We start from the raw sequence: 18,981 nt of genomic DNA, 5'->3' as shown, positions 1-18,981 counted from the left end.
TCCTTTAGATATGAAGGAGAAATAAAGACTTTTCCAGAAATACAGAAGCTGAGAGAATATACCACCAGAAAACCCTCACTGCAGAAAATTCTCAAGAGGGTTATTCTACCTGATATAAAGAACAAAAGGATACAAAACTATGAATAAGATAATCAAAAAGCAGATGAAAGCAGTATAATACAATCTCTTTTTTTAGAACAGGACGCTATACACTTAAATATCACATGAAGGTTAAAGGATGTATAAACATTTAAAAAGAGAGAAGAAGCTAGACCAGCTGGTGGTGCAGTGGATAGAGCATTGGACTGGGACATGGAGGACCCAGGTTTGAAACCCCATAGTCACCAGCTTGAGCATAGGCTCATTTGGCTTGAGCACGGGCTCACAAGCTTGAGCATGGGGTTGCTGGTTTGAGTGTGGGATCATAGACATGACCCCATGGTCACTAGCTTGAGCCTAAAGGTTGCTGGCTTGAAGCCCAAGGTCTCTGGTTTGAGCAAGGGGTCACTCACTCTGCTGTAGCCCCTCCCCCCCAATCAAGGCATATATGAGAAAGCAATCAATGAACAACTAAGGTGTCACAACAAAGAATTGATGCTTCTTATCTCTCTCCCTTCTTGTCTGCCTTTCCCTGTCTGTCCCTCTCTCTGACTCTCTCTGTCTCTGTAAAAAAATAAAAATAAAAATAAATAAAAATAAATAAATAAATAAATAAAAAGAGAAGAAGACAATAGTTGTTACTATTGAGAGAAACCAGAAAAATGCAGGAAAGGGGGGCCTGCAATATCTGTGATCTTATGCTCAAGCCAGTGAACTCAGCCTTTCAGACTGAGGGAGGAAGGGCTGACTGAGAAAGTTTGAAAAGTAACAAATCACAGCTGTGGTCCTTGTTGTCAGTTCCCTGAAATAAACCTGCAGCACTAGCAAGAAGAATGGCTTATGTGAATAGTCAAGGACAGACAGTCCAGACCTCCTCTTACCCTCTCCCCTCCTGGAGACACAAAAATCATATAGGTCTGAAAACAAAGAAGTCAAAGAAATCAGGCACTTGATATGTAAAAGCTAAAGGTATATAAGATGTAAGAAATCTAACTTTGGGGAGCTCATGTTTTTGGAGCTACTAATTCCACGTGCTCTGCCGACTACTACTAAGTCCCTTTTCCTCCATCAAGTTGTCTGGGCGTTTATTATCCTCCGTTTGCAGCTAATTTCTGCTACACTATTGGGAAATGAACTCACAACATAAATGGGAATAATCTGTGAAAACAGACACATAAAAGAAGAGGGCATGAAGGTCTGAATTTGCAAAGGGGAATGGAGATAAAGTGCAATCAGAAGAAACAGAAGACGCTGTACGGGTGTGGACAAAACTAGGTTTGCAGTTGTTCATATGGAAAAAAATTCAATAATAAATAATATAAAAATAAACTGTGTTTTGTGTACTCACAATTGTAAAACTACCTTTGCCCCACCCCCTGCAGGTAAAGCAATTATAACAGAAGTAAAGTGAGGAAACTGATAAAGAGTTATACATATAGACAGGTATGGGTAGATCATTCAAACAGAAAAGCAATAAGAAAATATTGGCCTTAAATAATACATGAAAACAAATGGATGTAATTATTACTTTGAGCTTTTCATCCCTGAATACCAGATTATATATTCTTCCCTAGTGCACATGAAATATTCTCAAGGATAACCCATATGTTGGAACACAAAACTAGTCTCAACAAATTTTAGAAGACTGAAATCATACCAAGCATATTCTCCAACCACAATGCTTTGAAATTAGAAATCAACAGCAAAAAGGAAGCATAAAAAACACAAATATAAAGATTAAACATGTTCTTAAAAATCAATTATGTCAAAAAAGAATTAAAAGGTGAGATCAAAAGATATATAGTCTGACTAGGCGGTAGCACAGTGGACAGAGTGTCAGACTGAGACACAGAAGACCCAGGTTCGAAACCCCGAGGTCACCGGCTTGAGCCCAAGGTCTCTGGCTTGAGCAAGGGGTCACTTGGTCTGCTGTAGCCCCCCTGGTCAAGGCACATATGAGAAAGCAATCAATGAACAACTAAGGTGCTGCAATGAAAAACTGATGCTTCTTATCTCTCTCCCTTCCTGTCTATCTGTCCCTATCTGTCCCTCTCTGTCTCTGTCACAAAAAGCAACAACAAGAAATGATATATAGAGCCTGACATGTGGTGGCGCAGTTTTAAAGCATCAAGCTGGAATGCTGAGGTCACTGGTCTGAAACACTGGGATTGACTGGTCAAGGCATATATGAGAAGCAACTATTATGAGTTGATGCTTCCCACTCCTCTGCCCCTTTCTCTCTTCTCCTTTTCTCTAAAATCAATAAATAAAACCTAAAAAAAAAGATATAGAAACAAATGAGAATACAACACATTAACACTTCTGGGATGTAGCAAAAGCATAGTTAGCGGAAGTTTATATCATTATAGGCCTATCTCAAGAAACAAAAAAAATCCCAAGTAAACTTAACATTACATCTTAAATAACTAAAAAAAGAAAAACAAAAGCAGCCTTACATCAGAGTAAAAGAAATAATAAAAATTAAAGCAAAATTAAATGAAATAAAAAAAATTAGGTCCTGGCCAGATGGCTCAACGGTAGAGCATCGGCCTGGTGTGTAGAAGTCCTGGGTTTGATTCCTGGTCAGGGCACACAGGAGAAGCACACATCTGCTTCTCCATCCTTCCCCCTCTCCTTCCTTTCCATCTCTCTCTTCCCCTCCTGCAGCCAAGGCTCCACTGGAGCAGAGTTGGCCTGGGCGCTGAGGACGGCTCTATGGCTTCCACCTCAGGCACCAGAATGGCTCTGGTTGCAGCGGGCAATGCCCCAGATGGGCAGAGCATCAGGTGGATCCCGGTTGGGCACATGCAGGGAGTCTGTCTGACTGCCTCCCTGCTTCTAACTTTGAAAAAATACAAAATAAATAAATAAATAAAAATAAAATAATAATGTGACAGAGCTAGTTCTTTGAAAAAATTACTAAAATTGACCAGCAGAATTGACAAACCCGTGGCTGTCACCATGGAAAAAAGGGAAAAGACTCAAGTAAACAAAATAAAAAATGAAAGAGAAATTACCACAGACATCACAGAAATACAAAGGATCACACACAAATACTATGAAAGACCACATGCCACCAAATTCAATAACCTAGAAGAAATGAATAAGTTCCTAGAAATATATAACTTTCCTAGACTGTATAATGAAAAACTGGAAAATCTAAATAGACCAATTAAGAGTGAGGAAATTAAGACAACTACCAAAAACCTCCCCAAAAAGCACAAGTACAGGACCAGGTGGCTTCACCAGTGAATTCTACCAAAGTAAAAGAAGATTTGATATCTATCGTTCACAAACTCTTCCAAAAAAGTGAAGAGGAAATACTTTCTAACACATTATGAGGCCAACATTACCATGATACTAGAACCTGTCAAGGACAACACACACAAAAACCCTGCAGGCCAAAATGTGTAATAAATACTGATGGAAAACTTCTAAACAAAATACAAACAAATCTAATACAACAATACATTATAATAATATATAGCACAATCAAGTAGTGTTCATTCCAGGCTACAGGGATTGTTCAAGTTAGGTAAATCAATCAACGTACTATACCAAATTAACAAAATGAAGGATAAAAACTGTATTATAATATCAATAAATGCAGAAAAAGAACTTGACAAGATATAACACCAATATATTAAAACACTTAATAAAACAAGTAGAGAAAGAACCTCAACATAATAAAGACCATTCATGACAAAGCTGCAGCTAATATTATATTCAACAGTGAAAAACTGAAAGCTTCTCCTCTAAAATTAGAAATAAGACAAGGCTGTTCACTCTCACCACTTTTCTTCAACATAGTATTAGAACTCAGAGGCAGAGCAATCATGCAAGAGAAAGAAACAAAAGGTATCTAGATTGGTGATAAAGATGTAAACTTGCTTTTTAAGAGATGACATAATTCTCTATATAGAAAATGCTAAAGACTCCACAAAGAACTACAAAAGACTATAAACAAATACAGTGAAGTTGCAAGATACAAAAATCAATGTACAAAAATCCATTACATTTTTATACTAACAATGAAAATTCGGAAAAAGAAATGAAAATAAAAAATCCCTTTGCAGTTGCAACAAAGAGAATAAAATATCTGGGGATACATTTAACAAAAGATGTGAGGAACCTATACATTGAAAACTACAAAGCTTTACTAAACGATATGTAAAAATATATAAAGAAATGGAAAGATATTCCACATTCACAGATCACAAAAATCAACAGTTAAAACTGTCATATTACCTAAAACAAAATACAGATTTAATGCAATCTCCATAAAAATCTCAATGGCATTTTTTAAAGAAATAGAACAAAACAGCATCAGATTTATACGGGACTGCAAAAGATCCCCAAATAGCCAAAGCAATCCTGAGAAGAAAAAAAAAAAGAATGAAGTTGGAGGCATTATACTATCTGATTTTGAATTATACTACAAAGTAACAATAATCAAAACAACATGGTATGTGCAGAAAAACAGATCAATGCAACAGAACTGAGAGCCCAGAAATAAAAAACACATGTACATGGGCAAGTAATTTTCAACAAAGGAGCCAAAAACATACAATGGAGAAAAGAAAATCTTTTCAATAAACGGTGCTAAGAAAATTGGAAAGCCACATTCAAAGCAATAAAACTAGACTGATGTTTGTTCTCTCTCTCTCTTTTTTAGATGTTTATTTATTCATTTGTTTAGAGAGAGGAGACAGAGACAGAGAAATAGACAGAGAGAAGGGGGGAGGAGCAGAAAGCATCAACTCCCATATGTGCCTTGACCAGGCAAGCCCGGGGTTTTGAACCAGGGACCTCAGTGTTCCAGGTCGATGCTATACCTACTGTACCACCACAGGTCAGGCAGATGTTTGTTCTTATATACAAAAGTTGACTCAAAATAAATTAAAAACCTTACTATAAGTTCTGAAATAATAAATTACTGGTACATAGAAGAAAGCATAGGTATTAAATTTATGGACTTTGTATCTACAAAGGATTTTATGAATTGACTCCAAAGGCAAGGGAGGTAAAAGCAAAATTATATGAATGAGACTATACCAAACTGAAATGCTTCTGCACAGCAAAAGAAAGTGCCAACAAAAAGAAAAAAGCAACCAACCAAATGGGTAGGGTATTTGCAAACAACAGCTCTGACAGGGGTTAATATGCAAATTGTATCATATAAAGAACTCATATACCCCAAAACCAAAAAAATAGACTAATCCAATTAAAAAATGGGCAGAGGACCTGAATACACTCTTCTCCCCCCAAAAAACCATACAGATGGCCAACAGATATGAAAAGATGCCCAACTTCATTAGCTAATAGGGAAATGCAAATCAAAACTACAATGAGATACCACCTAACCTGTTAGAAATGGCTATTATCAACAAGAAATAACAAGTGTTTGAGAGGATGTAGAGTAAAGGGAACTTGAGTACACTGCTGGTGACAATACAAACTGGTACAGTCACTATGGAAAACAGTTGGAGGTTTCTCAAAAAATTAATATAGTTACCATGTGGCCCAGAATACCCTTTTCTCAATACCTACCCCCAAAATTTGAAAACAGTTATTTGCAAAGATATAAGCACCACTGCTGTATTATTCACAGTGGCCAAGACGTGGACACAACCAAAGTGTTCTTTGACAAAGGACTGGATAAAAAATAGGTTTCCACCAAAAATCTACAAGCACTGATAAATGAATTCAGTAAAGCAGCAGGGTATAAAATAAGTTGCATTTTATACACCGATAATGAACCATCTGAAAGGTAAAATAAGGCCTGACTAGGTGGTGGCACAGTGGATAGAGCATCAGAATGGGACAGGGCGGACCCAGGTTCGAAACCCTGAGGTCGCCAGCTTGAGTGTGGGATCATAGACATGATCCCATGGTTGCTGGCTTGAGCCCAAATGTTGCTGGCTTGAAGCCCAAGGTCGCTGGCTTAAGCAAGGGGTCACTTTCTCTGCTGTAGCCCCCCGCCCAGTCAAGGCACATACAAGAAAGCAGTCAATGACCAACTAATGAGCTGAATGAAAAATTGATGCTTCTCATCTTTCTCCCTTCCTGTCTGACTGTCCCTATCTCTCTCTCTCTCTCTCTCTCTCTCTCTCTCTCTATTTTACACACACACACACACACACACACACACGAGAAAATAAGAAAACAATCTCATTCACAACTTCATCAAAAAAATAAAACACCTAAGAACAAATTTAACCAGGGATGTAAAAGACCTGTACAGTACTTGGAAAATTATAAAATACTGAAGATATAAACTGAAGAAGATACAAGTAAGTAGAAGCATATATCATGTTCATATATAGAAAGAATTAACATTAAAATGTTCATACTGCCCTGGCCAGTTGGCTCAGTGGTAAAGCATTGGCCTGGTGTGTGGAAGTCCCGGGTTTGATTCCCACCATGGCACACAGGAGAGGTGTTCATCTGCTTCTCTACCCTTCCCCCTCTCCTTCCTCTCTATCTCTCTCTTCCCCTCCCGGAGCCAAGGCTCCTTTGGAGCAAAGTTGGCCTGGGTGCTGAGGATGGCTCCATGGCCTCTGCCTCAAGCATTAGGATGGCTCTGGTTGCAATGAAGCAATGCCCTAAATGGGCACAGCATCGCCAGCTAGTGGGCATACCAGTTAAACCCAGTGGGGTGCATGGGGGAGTCTATCTCTCTGCCTCCCTGCTTCTCATTTCAGGAAAAAAAAAATGTCCATACTAACCAAAGCAATCTATGCATTCAATATAGTCCTATCAAGATACCAATGGCATTTATCACAGAACTGGAATATTCCAAAATTCATATGGAACTACAAATGACCTCAAATAGCTACAGCAGTCTTAAGAAAGAAGAACAAAGTTGAAAGAATCCCACTACTTGATATCAAACTATACTACAAAGCAATAGAAAACAAAACATGAAACTGCCATAAAAACAGACATATAGGTCAATGGAACAGAAATAAACCCACACCTTTAGGGTCACTCAATATTAGACAAGGGTGGCAAAAACATGCAATGAGGTAAGGATAGTCCATTCAATAAATGGTGTTGGGAAAATTGGACAACTATGTGCAAAAAGTGAAACTAGATCATGTTTTCTTTTTTTTTTTAGTGTGTGGGGGTGGGCACCAGCCAGGGACTAACAGACAGAACAGGAGATGAGAAGCATCACCTTGTAATTGCAGCACTTTAGTTGTTCATTGTTTACTTTCTCATATGGGCCTTGACCAGGGGTCTCCAGCTGAGCCAGTGACCCCTTGCTCAAGCTAGCAACCTTGGGCTTCAAGCCAGCAATCCCTTGGGGTCCTGTCCATGATCCCACGCTCAAGCTGATGACCTTGTGGTCAAGCTAGTGAGCCATGCTCAAGCAGGCAACCTGTGGGTTTCGAACCTGGGTCCTCAGCGTCCCAGGTCAACAATCTATTCACTGCGCTACCACATTCATTCGAAACAAGACCACATTCTTACACCACAAATGAGAATAAACTCAAAATGAATTAAAGACTTATACATTTTGAAATGAAATATTCTATACCAGGGGTCCCCAAACTTTTTACACAGGGGGCCAGTTCACTGTCCCTCAGACTGTCGGAAGGCCGCCACATACAGTGCTCCTCTCTCTGACCACCAATGAAAGAGGTGCCCCTTCCGGAAGTGTGGGGGGGGGGCGTATAAATGGCCTCAGGGGGCTGCATGTGGCCCGTGGGCTGTAGTTTGAGGACGTCTGCTATAAACCATAAAAATTCTAGAAAAAAAACAGTCAGTAAAATCTCAGACATTTCTCATAGCAATATGGTTTCTAATGTAACACCTTAGGCAAGGGAAACAAAAGAAAAAATAAACCAATGGGACTACATCAACTAAAATGTTTTTACACAGCAAAGGAAACCGTCAACAAAACAAAAACATAACACAATGAATGGAATAATATATTTGCCAATGATACATCTGATAAGGAGCCAATATCCAAAATTTACAAGAAACTTATAAAATTCAACGCCAAAAAACAAACAATCCAATTAAAAAATGAGCAAAGAACCTGAATACAGTACACATTTCTTCAAAGAGGACATACAGATGGCCAATAGACATATGAAAAAATGCTCAAAGTCACTAATCATCAGAGAAATGCAAATTAAAATCACAAAAAGAAATCACCTCACCCGTCAGAAAGGTTATCATCAATAAATCAACAAAGAACAAGAGTTGTTGAGTATGTGGAGAAAAGGGAGCCCTCATGCACTGTTGGTGGGGATGCAGACTGGTATAGCCACTGTGGAAAGCAGTACGAAGTTACCCCCAAAAATTAAAAATAAAACTGCCTTGAGGGTCTCACTGGGTAGCTCAGCTGGTTAGACCACTGGCCCAACATTCCAAGGTTGTGGATTCAGTCCCCAGTCAGAGCACATACAAGAATCAACCAATGAATGCATAAACAGGTGGAACAACAAATTGATGTTTCTTTTTCTCTAAAATCAGTTAAAAAAAAAGGAACTCCCTTATGAACCAGCAATTCCACTTCTGGGAATATATCTGAAGAAATTCTAACACTAGAAAGAATATATACACACCATGTTTACTGCAGTGTTATTTAATATAGCCAGTATTTGGAAACAACTCAAGTGTCCACCAGTAGATGAGTAGATAAAAAAAAGCCGTGGTCTATTTACACAATGGAATACTCCTCAGCCATAAAAGAGGAAAAAATACCCTTTGTGACAGCATGGATGGACATGGAAAGCATGATGCTAAGTGAAATAAGCCAGGAAGAGAAAGACAAGTACCATATGATTTCATTCATATGAGGACTCTAATGAACAAAATAAACTAACAAATAATAGAAACAGATTCATAGATAGAGAACAGACTGACAGTTGTCAGAGGGCAGGGGGTTTGTGGGCTGAGTGAAAAAGGTGAAGGGATTCACAAAGAACAAAAAACCAAACTCACAGACACAGACAACAGCATGGAGATGACCACATTGAAAGGGGTGAGGTAGAAGAGGGTATGGGGGATAAATGGTGATGAAAGGAGACTTGACTTGGGGCGGTGAACACACAATACAGTGCACAGATGATGTGTTGTAGAACTATACAGCTGAAACCTATGTAATTTTATCAACCAATGGCACCACAGTATATTCAATAAAAAAGTAAAAAAAAAAAAAACACACAAAAGTAGTACATATGTACAGTGTAACACTACTCAGCCATAAGAAAAAAATAAAATACTGCCATTTGTGACAAAATGGATGGACCTTGAGAATATCATTCATAAAAAGTCAAGAACCATATGTTTTCACTCATATAGGGGATATGAAACTGAAAGCACCAAGTGAACTAATGAGACAAAAGTTCATAGATACAGACAACAGTGTGGTGATTATCACATGGAAGGAGGGTGGTAAAGAATAACTGGGGTCAAGTATACAGTGACAACCTCGCCTATGGTGGTGCAGTGAATAGAGCGTCAACCTGGAGTGCTAAGGTCGCTCGTTCAAAACACTGGGCTTCCGTAGTCATGGCACATATGACAAGCAATCAGTCAATGAACTAAAGTGAAGCAAGGCCTGGGCTTAGCAGCAGAGCATCGGCCCTGTGTGTGAAGTCCCGGGTTTGATTCCTGGCCAGGGCACACAGGAGAAGTGCCCATCTGCTTCTCCACCCCTCCCCCTCTCCTTCCTCCCTGTCTCTCTCTTCCCCTCCCGCAGCCAAGGCTCCATTGGAGCAAAGTTGGCCCGGGCGCTGGGGATGGCTCTGTGGCCTCTGCCTCAGGCGCTAGAATGGCTCCACACCACATCTTCCTGGATATAGTATTTCTCTATTTATATTTTTTTTCTGGAAGGAACCAGCCACTGTCTCCCACTTCTCATTAGCTCTGATTACAACAGGAGATGCATTCAAGGCACTGAGGAGGGGTGCATGAGTCTTAGTGGAACTCAGGGTGTTTATCCAGATGGAAAGACAAGGGTGATCTATACTATGACTCAAAGTTATCCAAACTAGGGGAGGAGCATGATGAGAGGAGGAAAGAAGTAGATTATAAGTTCATTAGTTAGAAATATGTAAAAATCACCAAAATAGCCAAAAATTTTTCATATGGCACATTGGTGTTTCAGAATTTTTCAACAATATATTTATGTATAACAAAAAGCTAAATGGAGTTATTTATCAATACCAGTTATGTTGGAGATGGGAAAAAGGAATAATTTAAGTCTAAAAATGACATAAAATCCTTGGTTTATTTCATTTTACCTTCCTGTCCTCTTCAAAACTGCGAAAGTGCAATTTGAATTTTGCCTCTTTTCATTACCAAGCACCTCATTGGTTCTAGAACAACCATGTTGAACAAAATATAACCAAGTTGACAATTATAATACATTAAAAAGATCATCACGTGGAAAGGATACCTGACTTAGCCTTATGGAAACAGAGGAAGCTTAAGTCAGAGGTAATGTCTAGGCTGGGAACTCAAGGATGAAATTGGGTAGTGGGAATAACATATAAGACCCAGGAATAACACAGAGCAGTTGGTTTCCTGAATGGAGCAAAGGTTAAACTTTAGCTCCTACTAAATCATGTGGACCTCTGTGCAAAAAAGCCCTACAATCAGGGTGATCAGGCGTGCAATTTTAAAATGCATTTTGGTTGAAGTGAGAAGAAAAGATCTGAGAAAGGGCAAAGGATTAGCAACTTTTTATATTCATCCATGTGAGAAATAATGGTGGCCATATCTAGGTTAGAGGTCAAGGAAATAAAAATGAGTAAACAGATTTAAGAAAAAGGACAGACATTTCTAACCACAAACAGTGAGCCTGGAGCCACCAAGAGTACCACTATGTAGAATCTGCAGATTGAACCAATATGGTAGGAGAGAGAACCAAGGGAAAGACAGCAGGTGCTAGGTGATAATAAATGAAAGTTAACCCTTCTAAACTTTTCATTTATGGGTTGGGTTTTCTGTTATTTGTAATAAAACATTCTTAAATGATTCAACATCCATCTCAAAAAAAATAATCTATAAGTGAACACAAACGTACAAAACAGAAATATTAAGTATGTCTACAATATTAACATTCTTTGCTTTATAATAGCAATCAATACAGTGTCATTAAAAGAACAAGCTCTCCTAGTCTAATCAAATATGATTTGACATACTTAAATGGTTTATATGCAACTTTTTTTTTTACAGAGACAGAGAGAGTCAGAGGGAGGGATAGATAGGGACAGACAGAAGGGAACAGAGAGAGATGAAATGCATCAATCATTAGTTTTTCGTTGTGGCGTTTTAGTTGTTCATTGATTGCTTTCTCATATATGCCTTGACCGGGGGAATACAGTAGATCGAGTAACCCCTTGCTCTAGTCATCGACCTTGGGTCCAAGCTGGTGAGCTTTGCTTAAACCAGATGAGCCTGTGCTCAAGCTGGCAACCTCGGGGTCTCAAACTTGGGTCCTCCGCATCCCAGTCCAATGCTCTATCCACTGCGACACCGCCTGGTCAGGCGGTTTATATGCAACTTTTAAGTAAAGCATACTTACATTAAGAAAGAGTCTTATTACCAAATGATATAATTCCACAAACCAAATCTAGATATAATTTGAAATAACTGGTAAGCATTCATTTTGTTAAAGAAGATCAAACATCTTATTAAGCTTATTTTCTTGTTCAGTATGAGAAAATAATTATTTTGAAATGATTAACAACTTTGATAAGAACCTTAGAGGCTTTCTGGATAATTTTAAGTAGGTGTTTCCTTAATTTTTTTTTATAAAGAAAAGAAAGTACTAACTACTCAATTGTCTTTACGATTCAGATTTTAAAGAAAAGCTAAGTTGAATAAAACTAATTTAAGAAAATTCTGTGATATAACAGAAACAAAAATATGAGTACCTACCTGTTTTCTTGAGCTCTCTATCATCTTCATTTTCATGGAGAACTTACAGCTCTTAATCAGAGAACAAATATCTTCTTCTTGCTCTTGCACTTCCATCTTGTCACTGGAATCTGCATCTTCATCCATGTTCATACTGTGATCATCTGGAAGAAGAGTAAGTTTCTCCTCTATTTTGCTGAGAAAGAAACATCTAACAAAACAAAGAAAAATGAGAATTAATGCCTCATGAAAGAAATGTTTGACATATCGGAGACTACTGAATAGCACTCACAGACAGAAATTCTAGTTATTAAATTTTTGTTCATTTTCTGGACTGTAAATGTACACTCTAGGCATTGGATTTAATCTTCATTTTAATTAACCAACCGAGAATATTTCCAAAGAATTTTCCAGATATCATTTATTACCTTCACCTTCACAAAATAAAACATTTAAGCTCACAATTTTCTCTCTTAATGAATGGACTATACACCCTGTGTTGAGTCAAAAGCTGTGTTTTTTTTTTTTTTGTATTTTTCCGAAGCCAGAAATGGGGAGGCAGTCAGACAGACTCCCGCATACACACGACCGAGATCCACCTGGCACGCCCACCAGGGGGCGATGCTCCGCCCATCCGGGGCGTCGCTCTGTTGCAACCAGAGCTACTCTAGCGCCTGAGGCAGAGGCCACAGAGCCATCCTCAGCGCCGGGGCCAACTTTGCTCCAATGGAGCCTTGGCTGCGGGAGGGGAAGAGAGAGACAGAGAGGAAGGAGAGGGGGAGGGGTGGAGAAGCAGATGGGTGCTTCTCCTGTGTGCCCTGGCCGGGAATCGAACCCAGGACTCCTGCGCGCCAGGCCGATGCTCTACCACTGAGCCAACCGGCCAGGGCCGAGTCAAAAGCTGTTTTTAACCTTATATTTCTCAATCTAAAGTCCTACTCTCAAAGGTGAAAAATGTAAAGCAGCAAACAGGTTATAGTCACTGAAAATATTAAAATATAACACTGTATCGCTATAAAATTTTTATTTTTATCATAATTTACATATACAATTTTGTTTTACTGATTTTATTTCCATTGTCAGTAACACTGGCAAAGGACTTTAACATACAAAATTCACCCCGATCAAAAATCATCTAAGTTTATGTTCATCCAGGAACTAATTTCAATATTCATAGAAAAACTGCAGCCAGAAAACTAGCATGTCTCATGTATCTCTTTCTCTTGTTTTGTTGGTTATTCCAAAGATACAGCCTCTCTTATAATCTACCATGTTCCTTGTCTCTTACCCAATAAACAAGGGCCCCCTCCTTCCCATAGAGGTGCTACTGTTTTTTAACCTTTAAGTTTTTTTTTGTTGTTGTTTTTTTTTTTGTATTTTTCTGAAGCTGGAAACGGGGAGAGACAGTCAGACAGACTCCCGCATGCGCCCGACCGGGATCCACCCGGCACACCCGCCAGGGGGCGACGCTCTGCCCACCAGGGGGCGATGCTCTGCCCCTCCGGGGCGTCGCTCTGTCGTGACCAGAGCCACTCTAGCGCCTGGGGCAGAGGCCAAGAAGCCATCCCCAGCGCCCGGGCCATCTTTGCTTCAATGGAGCCTCGCTGCGGGAAGGGAAGAGAGAGACAGAGAGGAAGGGGAGGGGGAGGGGTGGAGAAGCAGATGGGTGCCTCTCCTGTGTGCCCTGGCCAGGAATCGAACCCGGGATTTCTGCACGCCAGGCCGAAGCTCTACCACTGAGCCAACTGGCCAGGGCAAGCTTTAAGTTTTTAATTATAAGAATAAGCAAGTAAAAGTGGTATAAAATAAGTACTTAATAAATACTTGAAGAAATAACTGATGAATGAGACATAAATGTTATATTACTAGTATGAATAAAATGCCTTGGGCTCAAAGAAAGGAGGGAGGAGACAAGAAGGAGATATGGATAACTTTTTACAAAACGAAGTGGACTTTTTCTTGAGCTTTGAAACATGTATTCAATTTCAGGTTATAGAGGAAATAAGTAAATTTCAGCTAGAAGGAACAATTAAACAAAGGTAGAGAAAAAAATTAAACAAAGGTATCAGATTGTGGAGAATGGAGGCAGGAAAAGAACCATGTTTCTAAAAATAAGAATTTTGATTCTGGTATGTCAATGTGAGCCCTTATAGTCCATCCTTTTGCTGATAACAACTAGAAACTCTTGATGAAATGGAAAATAAAATCACCTAAGAGCTCTATGAGTATATAAAAGACAGAAGACTATGCAGGGAAATAAAAAATGGGAGAGGGTACTGCCACTGCGATGAGATTCCTGGTTTTTCTGTTTCCCCAGAGTTGCCATGAGGGTAACAACTGTGTGGAGTGGTGTGGCAGTCTGAGTGACTAAGGTTCTGATAGAAACCCTCCTGTACTGTGTCTGGAGAAACCTGAAAAGGAGCCTAGGCAAACCAAAGACTGTAATGGAAATCCTGGAGGGGAGAGAGCCAGAGTAGGGATCCCTTAATTCTGTACGTGAGGTCACAAAGGTCTCACCTATCTCTGGCAGTAAGCATGTGCAGGATTGACTCAACACAGTGAAGGAAACTGAACTCAAACTTGAACCAACAGAAGGCAAGACAGAGTCTACTATCCAAATCTAAGTGGGATCATACCTTATGCATTCTTCTGAGACTTATGAAAGAACTGAGTCTACACACGATAATATTCATAATTCCTAAGATACAACCCATAATTAATTGATACACAAAGAACCAGGAAGTTGTATCCATTCTCAAAGGAAGACAGTTAATGCATCCAACTCTATAATATGCCCCATATGTTTGAATGATAAGGACCTTAAAGCAGTTATTTAAACTATGCTATAAGAGGTAAAGACAAATACACATGACATAAAAAGGTATTTATCTCAATAAAGAGTACAAAAAGAAAAAAATGGAAATTTTGCAACTGCAAAACACAATATCTGAACTAAAACTTTCACTAGACAAATTTAAAGAGAAATGAAGACAAAAGAGAAAAATAACAATGAACTTGAAGATAAATCAATAGAAATGAACTAACCTGAAGAATAAAGAAAAAAACCACTAATAAAAATGAACAGAGCTTAAGGAATCTGAGGACAATGTCAAAAAGTCTAAATTACATGTAATTGGCATTCCGCAATGACAGAAAGAAAAACTGGGGCAAAAATTACTTAAAGAGATAATAACAGAAATTCTCCAAATTTGGTGACATAAATGTACAGGTTCCAAAACCTCAGAAAATCTCTAACAGGATAAATTCAAAGAAAACCACACCTAGACACATAGTCAAATCCCTGATAACCATAAAAAAATCACCTTAAAAACAACAGAAAAATATAATACATATCACACTGGGGAAGAACAATTTGAGTAACTATGACTGTCTCTTCAGAAATATGAAAGCCAAATATATTGCTGAGGAGAATGGAGAATCCACTCAGAATTCTATATCCAGAGAAACTATTCTTCAAGAAGGACAGCGAAATAAAGATATCTTCAGATGAAGGAAAAATAAGAGAATTCATCATAGGCAGACCTGCACTAGAAGAGTAGCCAAAGGAAAATTTCAGCTAAGGGAAATAATATCACAGGAAAACTTGGTTCTTCAGGTACATGAGACTAAAAATGCTAAGTCTAAAAAGAATTTTTCCTCACAAGTTCTTTCAAATATGTAAAAAATTTAAAGCAAAAAATATTACCTATTAGTGTTTCTACTATGTTACTATATATAAATATATAAAGTTTATATATATATGTATATGTATATATATATATTATACACACACACATACATACATACATCATACACATACGGGCATACCTCATTTTACTTCAGTGGTCTGGAATTGAATGGAATATCTCTGAGGTATGCCTGTATATAAATATATCATTAATTCTAAAAAATGATAAAAGGACATTTCATCAGGAGGACAGTAATTATGAATGTGTATGTGCTTAATAATAGAGTTCAAAATACAGTAAGAAAAAATAAAATTGGAGAAAAAAGACAATTCCATAATCATAGCAAATTGTGAAATCCCTATCTCAACAGCTGATGGAAATATAAAAAAAAACTGTGAAAACATAAGGATCTGAAAAATACCATCAACCACTCTGATCTAATTGAAATTTACAGACATTACTTCTAAGAACTGCAGAATATACATGATTTTCAAGTGTATAATATATTTACTAAAACAGACCATACATTAAGCCATAAAACAAGTCTCAGTAAATTTAAAAAGATTGAAATCATATAGGTTGTTGTTTGTGGCCATAATAAAATTAATGTAGAAATCAGTAACAATAAAGACAGATAATGCACTTATTTGAAAATTAAAACAGTTCTATTTCAAAGAGAAATCACATAGACAATTAGAATGTATTTTGAACTAAATGATAATGTAACCACAGCATACCAAACTTTGAAATATGTAGCTAATGTGTTGCTTAGTGAGACATGCATAACTTTAAATATTTATATTAGGGGGAAAAGTATAAAATTAATAAAGTTTCCACTCTAAGAAAGTAAAAAGAGCAATCAAAGTTTAAAGAAAGCAGAAAGAAGAAAATACTGAAAATAAAAACAAATGATTGAAATAGAAAACATAGACAAATAAAGAAAATTAGCAAAAGCTGTCCTTTCAGATCAACTGACAAACCTCTATAGCTAGAATGATTAAGAAAAAAATAAGAGCCCTGGCCGATTGGCTCAGTGGTAGAGCATCGGCCTGTCGTGCAGGAGTCCCGGGTTCAATTCCTGGCCAGGGCACACAGGAGAGGCGCCCATCTGCTTCTCCTCCCCTCCCCCTCTCCTTCCTCTCTGTCTCTCTCTTCCCCTCCTGCAGCCAAGGCTCCATTGGAGCAAAGTTGGCCCGGGTGCTGAGGATGGCTCCATAGCCTCTGCCTCAGGAGCTAGAATGGCTCTGGTCGCAGCAGAGTGATGCCCCAGATGGGCAGAGCGTCACCTCTTGGTGGGCATGCCGGGTGGATCCCGGTTGGGCACATGCGGGAGAGTCTGTCTGACTGCCTCCCCGTTTCCAACTTCAGAAAAATACAAAAAAAAACAAAAACCAAACAAACCCAAAAAAGAGAACAGAAATCACCAATATTAGGAATGCCAAAGGGGTCCACCACAGACACTACAAATAATAATATGAGCAACTTTATGCCAACAATGTGACAACTCAGATGAAATGAAAAAAAAAATGTATTGAAAAATACAGTTTAACAAAACTGACAAACAAAAAATAGAAAATTTAAATAGCTCTATAGCTATTGATATTACAGCATTATCAAAAATCTTCCCCAAAGGAAAACCCCAGGCCCATATATACTGCTCACAAAAATTAGGGGATATTTTAAAAATGAATATAAAGTGATAAAATATCCCCTAATTTTTGTGAGCAGTGTAGTTTCACTCATAAATTCCTTCAAATATGTATTTCAATATTCAAGTAAGAAAATAAGCAAGAAATAAAAAGTATCTTACATAAACTTTTTTTCTAAAAGGGGGAAGGAAACATGGCAACTCATTTAATGAGGACAGCATCGCCCTAATACCAACCCTGACAAGTAAAAAAAAACAATACAGACAAATATGCTAATTGAATACATTAAAATTCTTAAAATATTAGCAAATCCAAAAATATATAAAAGGGATCACTATAACCACACAGTTTACCCCAAGAATGCAACATGTGTTTCATATTCAAATCAATGCAATATACCATAAACACAATAAAGGAAGACTTAGTCATCAAGATGGAGACACAGGTTTTTCTTGAATTCAGTCCCCCTCATAAGAAAACCAACAACTACTCATGAACACGACACCACTGGGAAAATTGTAGGACATGGGGATAAGCCTTACACTCCCGCAATAACCTCCATATTCAGAGACTGAGATGGATTGCATTCAAAAAGCAAGAAGAGCAGCAGCTACACTATGATCACATGGCCTATCCCGCAGGCTGGCACAGCACTGCTATGAGAGTCCTCCCCCCAACCTCTACCCTGGACCCTGCAGTTTCTCAAGTGAAAAGAAGAGAACCAAGGTGAACAGCCGGCTACCTCAGTGGCGTGGGTCACTATTTGGTAGGCCTACTTGGATCTCATTTTACAGGGGTCAATCTGTGGGGCTTGATAACTGCAGACAGTGACAGAGGAGGGGGTGGGGCTTACAGATCTTGGCAGACTGAGTTCCTACTCAATAGCAGTGCTCAAGTAGATATCCTACCCAGTGGTGCTACTCATTTGCAGAGCCAAGACAGTGGCCCTTTCTGACAAAAGAAGTTGGCAGCGCATAGGTCTTCCTGATATGGGATCCCAAGCAATGAGCCTTGTTGGCCTTGGAGTACATTTTGCCACTGTTCAGGCAGGAAAGCTAAGTTATACAACTCTGCTTATTGCTGAATGTAGCTCCCAGCCCTGACTAACCGACCAGGAAGCCTGACCAGAATACCTTAAAAGCTGCTTAGCTCAGCAGCACTCAAGCAGAGAGGCCATCTGCAGAGTCACACCAGTGGTCCCGTCTAGCCAGGGAACTCGGGAGCATAGCTCAGCCTGATTTGTTTCCAAAATAAGAGCCTTGCTAGCCTTGGGGTCTGTTCTTTGGCCTGACCCAGGCAGGGAAGCTAATCTGTAGTCATATCCATTGCTGAATACAACTTCCAATCCTGCCAAGCAGGATATTTAACCAGAGCTACTGGGAATCTGGGTAGACAATCCTATAACCACAATTACAACAGCTCTTGAGCAAAGAGAGCTCAGCTTGCAGCCCTGTGTCAGCTGAGCCAATAGAGTGACTCCATCTGACAAGAGAGCTGGGTGTACAGTTCTTCCTGATCTCATCCTTAAATAAAGCGCACTGCCAATTCTGGGGCTTGTTCTGCAGCACCACTGGCAGGGAGATAATTTAGAACCGCAGCCACTGTTGAATACCGCCTCCAGACTGGCCTGACAAGAAAACCTAACCAGAAGTCCCCAGAAT

At 38.9% G+C, this 18,981-nt stretch overlaps 1 protein-coding gene and 1 non-coding gene across 3 annotated transcripts in view; one reads left to right on the top strand and one right to left on the bottom strand.

Annotated features, from left to right (window-relative positions):
* Positions 1-18,981, bottom strand: part of PRKDC (protein kinase, DNA-activated, catalytic subunit) — a 282,873-nt gene that overhangs the window by 37,341 nt on the left and 226,551 nt on the right. For both annotated transcript variants that reach the window (XM_066379091.1, XM_066379092.1), the window contains exon 69: positions 12,004-12,193. In XM_066379091.1, the coding sequence (XP_066235188.1) occupies positions 12,004-12,193 (190 nt within the window). The remainder of the gene's footprint in view (positions 1-12,003; positions 12,194-18,981) is intronic.
* On the top strand, positions 16,686-16,761 carry TRNAD-GUC (transfer RNA aspartic acid (anticodon GUC)). Its single transcript has one exon. It is a non-coding gene; the product is annotated as a tRNA-Asp (tRNA).

Source organism: Saccopteryx leptura, chromosome 3 (genome assembly GCF_036850995.1).
Source record: "Saccopteryx leptura isolate mSacLep1 chromosome 3, mSacLep1_pri_phased_curated, whole genome shotgun sequence".
In the NCBI taxonomy this organism is placed as follows: domain Eukaryota; kingdom Metazoa; phylum Chordata; class Mammalia; order Chiroptera; family Emballonuridae; genus Saccopteryx; species Saccopteryx leptura.
This window is presented reverse-complemented; position numbering and strand designations above follow the sequence as displayed.